This window comes from Heptranchias perlo, chromosome 27 (genome assembly GCF_035084215.1).
Source record: "Heptranchias perlo isolate sHepPer1 chromosome 27, sHepPer1.hap1, whole genome shotgun sequence".
NCBI classification, from domain to species: Eukaryota; Metazoa; Chordata; class Chondrichthyes; order Hexanchiformes; family Hexanchidae; genus Heptranchias; species Heptranchias perlo.
Genome location: NC_090351.1, coordinates 21,769,411 through 21,775,410, shown reverse-complemented (window position 1 = coordinate 21,775,410; position 6,000 = coordinate 21,769,411). Strand labels below are relative to the sequence as shown.

The following is a 6,000-nucleotide window of genomic DNA, read 5'->3' as shown; positions in this document are numbered from 1 at the left end:
CCAAGGAGATCAATCAGGCCCTGATTAATGTCATCCAGTACCTACCTCTTGTATGAGGTGATCTCTGCCCCCGCCAGAAATAAGTCCGGCTCTCGTTTGAAGGAATTGGCAGCGTGTTTTTTGTTATCATTAGATTTTGTCACAGGAGTTTCCCTTCAATGACTGTAATCACAGTGAAATTGATAAGAGCAACTACATTTGGACAGGAGGAAACTGACAAAGTTATTGAGACTGGTCTATTTTGAAAGCTGACAAAAGGAGCTCAGCAATTAAAATTAGAAACTGTTAATTTCTAGTTCATCACATTTAATTCTCAGGAGAAAATATAGCCTCAGACAGTTGGATTGTAATAGATCAGAGGTAAAAGTACAGTTTTGCAAGTGTCAATTCTCATTTTTTCTCAACCATTACAGCTTCTTATAAACAGTACTAGAAAGCAAATAATCTTACTTTCTACAATAAATACAACATGAACATCCTGTGTTTCACAGTGGACACGCAGCTAATTTTAGGTCCCTAGGTATGTCAACATCATTGATATAATAGCCTGAATACATTAAAAACCAAAATCATAAAATGTAATAAAAAATGTTTTAAACTTGTACTACACAGTATACACAGGTCACAAGTCCACTGCATTTTAACAGAACAAATACTTTCAAACGTCAAATGGTATTGTTTCTCAAATAAATTACAGTGTGTGCGTACAAAACCCATTACCATCACAGAGAAGCTAAAGATTCTGATCTGCAGCCTTGAATAATTTAGTGTATAACAATATAATACAATTATATACATGGTTTTTCTTCCCCTTGGCGTCCACACAAAAGGCATTATAAACACTATGAACAGGATTTGTATTTGTAAATTTAAAGCATGATCTATGTTTAAATGAAGTAAACATGGCAAGAACAAGTCAAAGAAAGGCCATATAAGAATTGGCAGTGACAGAGGCTTTGTGTCGATCTGCTTAAAAGTATGAAAAAATAAAGAAAGGAAATTTAGTTTATACAATGAGCAGAAATTAAGGTCTTTGATGCCTGATGTCACATCATACAATCTCCTTCCGCAACTTTGGTTATGTTTTATAACAGTCACATGTAGTTTGAGGTGAGAAAGCCATGTTCTCCACGTACTCTGCTCAAATGGATCATTGCTCGGTCATAAGCAATTTGAACAGATTTTCGAATGCTTGACTTGCGTCCTTCCATCATTTTCAGTTTGTCCACTGTGTCATCAATACCAAGAGGAAGTAATTTTGAACGGGGAAGCCACTGCCTGTTGATGAATACATTAGGAGGTTACAAGTCTTGCAAACGTACCGGACAGAAATTATAGATCAAAAGAGTTATTTCAGTTCTGTGATGCCTGACTACCAATGCAGCATCATGGCTTGAAACTACATGATCAACGTTTGAAAAATTAGAACAAAGTATTATTGGTGAAAAGAAAAACACATCATGTAAAGCAGAAACTAATCGTACAGGGCCTCTCACTTGTACAAAAGCCATACTTAATTTGTGAAGCTGCTGTACATATCAGGACTGTCTGTTATTGTGGGCTGAGAACTTAACTCAGTTTACACTAGATAGCACACTGTGTATAATGTACTGGAGCTAAAGACAAGTCACAACACTGTGAGCAAATGGACATTTTTTATCCAATATATATTACAATTACTCAACTTCAGATGTAGTTATTTCCATTCTTCAAAAGAAATCAAGGAGAAAAAGCATAAGCAATCCTTGCTCCTTTAAGAATAGTTTCCAATTAGAGGCATGACTATTTTCTTTTCATACCCCCTAAGGAGCACTCACAATAACCACGCAAGTTATTTCTGACCAAATGAGGTGATGTGGAAAAGAAGGATTTTTGGTTAGTCTGCACGCCAATTTCTTTTTAAAGTAGTTGATCTCCCATGGCATTGCTTTTCATTAGTCTGGGATCTAGACTGCGATTGTGATGTGTATCCTAGACTCATTCCAAAGTAGGGGGGGTGGCACAGAGCTAGAAGTCTGGTGAGCAAAGCACAACATGGGAGGAAGGAGGGAAACAGGATACAGAATTTTAAATTTAATACAACCGGGCCTTAAGAGAAGTATGGGCTTACCTGCTTAATAGGGTTTCTTAAGATTTTTTCCCAGTCAGAATATAGGGCAAAATATTTTATTTTTCCAATCAGAAAGCATCCCTAAAGCATCAGAATTTTTTTTTTATTACCAGGAAAATTGGTCATCCACAGATCAAAGCAGGACCTGTTTGTCAGCCATACCCTACCTGTCCAATGCTGTATTAGGCTGAAGAGAAAGTGTCAGCTTATCAGAGTGACACGCACAGTCGTGTAGTCACCAGTGGAATGTACAGTGTGCCACGAATGTATTCTGGGAGTCCGCTACTTGGTTGAGTCTCTTCCCTCAAGAACCCGGGGAATGCAGCGAAACTCAAACCTCGGACTAACAAGTCTCTGAACATAAATGCACATGAAGACATTTCAAACGCAAAAATCAACTGTTCAGGTAGAAGGACATGTGAATTATACACAAAATGTCCAAGTACAATTTTCGAACTCAGCAAACAGGATGGAGCTAAAACAAATATACCTACACACAAGACCTTCATCCAGGAAGTATATTTTTTCCACTCACCAGGTTCTTTTGTTGTCAAAAAACAATACTAGGTAAAGTTTCTCTCCAGCTTCAGCGTGCATCTGTTCTCCTAGTTTTACTACATCCAACGGAGGTACAGGTATCGGGACACCATTGTGATATAAGCCATCTCGAGGCATGTTAGGGTCTATGATCTACAAAGTAAGATATTAAAGAAAATAAAGATAATTATATTTGTATAGCGCCTATCCGTATAGGACATTCTGATTCACAGACAATGAAGTACTTCTGAGGTGTAGTCACTGTTGTAATGTAAGGAAACATTACAACAGTGTGCAAATTTGTGCACAGCAAGATCCCACAAACAGCAGTGAGATAAATGACCAATTATGATGGTATTGATCAAGGAATAAGCATTGGCCAGGACAGCGGGAGAACTCTCCTGCTCTTCTTCGAAAAGTACCATGGGATCTTTTACGTCCACCCGAGAGGTCAGACAGGGCCACGGTTCAACATCTCATTCAAAAGACAGCAGCTCCAACAGTGCAGCACTTCCCAGGTACTTACTGAAGTGTCAGCCAGATGATTTTTTATAAATTTCAAATTTTATGAAATAAAGAATATTTTAAGGGTACACACAGTTCAATGTAAATATCAATTACAATTCAAAACAATACCATATATATCATACACACTATGATCCCATTATTACAATTCAAAACACAGTACATACCTTATAATACATGGTGAACAATACAAGGTGGGATGGCCTTACACAGTGGCCTTTCTCCTTTGTGTAGGCCGCACCTCACTTCAGTGCGTCCCGCAGCACGCACTCCTGGATCTTGGAGTGTGCCAGTCAGCAACACTTGGTCATGGACAGCTCCTTCAGCTGGAAGACCAGCAGGTTTCGGGCGGACTAAAGGGCCTCCTTCACCGAATTTATGGTCTTCCAGCCGCAGTTAATATCTGTCTCGGTGTGTCCCCCGGGGAACAGCCCATGCAGCACAGCATCCTGTGTTGCCGAGCTATTGGGTATGAACTGGGACAGATACCAATGCATCTCCCTCCACACCCTCTGCGCAAAGGGGTAGTCCATCAGGAGGTGGACAACGGTCTCGTCCCCAATGCAACCTCAAGGGCAGCTCGCGGTGGTGCTGAGATGCCGTGCGTGCAGGAATGACCGCACTGGAAAGGCCCTTCTCACCACCATCCAGGCTATATCCTGTTAGTCAGTTCCAGTGACGAGACATTCTGCCAAATGGCATTGACCGTCTGGTCAGGGAACTGCCCGATCGGGTCCCTAGAACGTTCCATGCCGACTGCTGTCTGACGGCCTTGTGGTCGAAAGGGTTCCTCTTCAGGAACTTCTTCACCTGGGACAGGTGGTAGGGTACAGTCCAGTCAGCCAGATGATGTGCTCAAGTCTCTGGAGCGGGCCTTCTGCCTCAGAGGCAAGAGTGCTACCACTGAGCTAAGTCTGACACCTTCCAAGTAACACATTCAAGTGAATACACAAATACATGCAAATCTGAGATACAATAAGCGAGTGCTACCATGACCCAGTTTACACCCGTTCCAGCCTGTACTAGCATTGCTAGTCTTGTTGTATGCAATTCTGTTCAGATGTAACCATTGTTCATCCCAATCAAATGACAACAATTACAGACTCAACTATACTAAACAAAATAAGAATGAAATCTTGAGCTTTATTATTCTGAGTCAAAGTGAAAGCTGTTTAAAATTAGTGGAATTATTTCCATGGGTTCTTAAAGAAAAAGCAAAAAAATCCATCGGATACCCTTAGACCAAATGCACAAACTTGAAATTTGAAAATTCAGCCCAACCACTCAGTTGGTATTTATCCTCCACACCAGTGGTAGTCTTATTCCTATGTGCCCACCCTGTTCCCGTATCCCTTTTTCCTTCAACAACCTATGTAACCTATTCTTAAATGCTGACATGATCCCATCTTCAATCACTAACTTCAGTAGTACATTCGACAGCATCACACCCCTCTGAGACTTTTACCTTGCTCCCTGTCCTAAATCTCTTACATTTAATCTTATATCTGTGTCCCATCATTCTAGACCCCTCAAGTCACTGAAAAGTATGTTTCTATCCTGTCCCATCCCTCCATAATTTTAAACTACCTCTATTAAACAACCCTGCAATCTCCTCTGTTCTGTTGAAAACAGCCACAATGTCTTGTGTGACATTTAACATTATCCAAAGAATAAACTACAACCTAGAATCTGACAATTATTTCAGTTAGGTTGCTGAAAGTATTATGTAGTTTTGCCCATTTTAGTTTGGCTGATCGGGGCAAAGATGTAGTATTCCATTTCAAATACTTAATTGGGAAATAAATGTAGTTTGACTTACTAGTGCTGGATAAGAAGGGTATCCTCTGCATTTGGCCCAAACTAGTTCCAGAGGCTCTAAAATAGCATCATTCTCAAAGGGTGTCCAGACCCCTCTCCCTATAAAAAACACAAGAAAAAGAGAAATAGAAGTAGCTTTAAAAAAGCCGATATATATTGCGATGTACATTCTGCAATGTCACTTATTTTAAAAAGAAATACCCAGCCATCATGGACAATACAATACTCCTCAGAGAAACCTTGAACTGAACTAATGTACTTGATATAAAACTCATTTATTTCAATTTCCTTTTATTTAAAAAAAGGTCTGCATGTGCTTTATTTTAATTAACAGGCACTCTACCATTGTTGTCGTTTTGCTAACTTTTAATGCTGATGGAAATAAGCTTTGTTGAAACTGGAATTATAGCTAGAAAGATAAAGACCAATAGCCTTGTGTTCAGAAAATAAACCAGTCGAGTGTTTTGCACTTTTTCTTAACTTTAAAAAAATGATCCTAACGTAGAATGCAGGAAACAGCTACACCAGAAGATTTACCAACTCCAAAAAGGGCACCATTTTTATGATAACATGTGTTTGTAAACCTTTTTCTGTTTTTACATGATTCAGTGATGTAAATCACACTGAAATCCATCACAGCATAACTTGCATGAAATATTATGAAGAAAATAATATATTTCCCAAACAGTTTTTCATGAAGGTACCCTGCTAAGACATAGTAACAGAGTAACTACACATTGATAAAATTATAGAGTTTCTCGTATCCTTCTGGCATGCTTCACACTGGCTCATTATTTCACACTATTTCTTGTAATTTTATTCTTACAGCTGATTAGTGCGTAGTAGGAAGTTCTTACTGCTGTACAATGTACCTGATGTACTGTAATCCCCACAAGGTACATCCCCATTGCCATTGTCAAGATAGTGTGCTCGAGCAAGAGCTGGCTTCCCTCGACTACGTTTGGGTGGAGACAAGCCACTAAAAGAGGAAATACAATGTTAAACACGGA

General features: G+C 39.4%; 1 protein-coding gene across 1 annotated transcript in view; it reads right to left on the bottom strand.

The window, feature by feature from the left end:
- Positions 1-289: 289 nt before the first annotated feature.
- brpf3b (bromodomain and PHD finger containing, 3b) overlaps positions 290-6,000 on the bottom strand; it is a 53,973-nt gene continuing 48,262 nt past the window's right edge. The window contains exons 10-13 of the mRNA XM_068007448.1: positions 5,863-5,969; positions 4,992-5,089; positions 2,646-2,800; positions 290-1,278 (exon numbers count right to left, since the gene is read on the bottom strand). Coding sequence (XP_067863549.1) covers positions 1,095-1,278; positions 2,646-2,800; positions 4,992-5,089; positions 5,863-5,969 — 544 coding nt within the window. The 3' untranslated portion in view covers positions 290-1,094. The remainder of the gene's footprint in view (positions 1,279-2,645; positions 2,801-4,991; positions 5,090-5,862; positions 5,970-6,000) is intronic.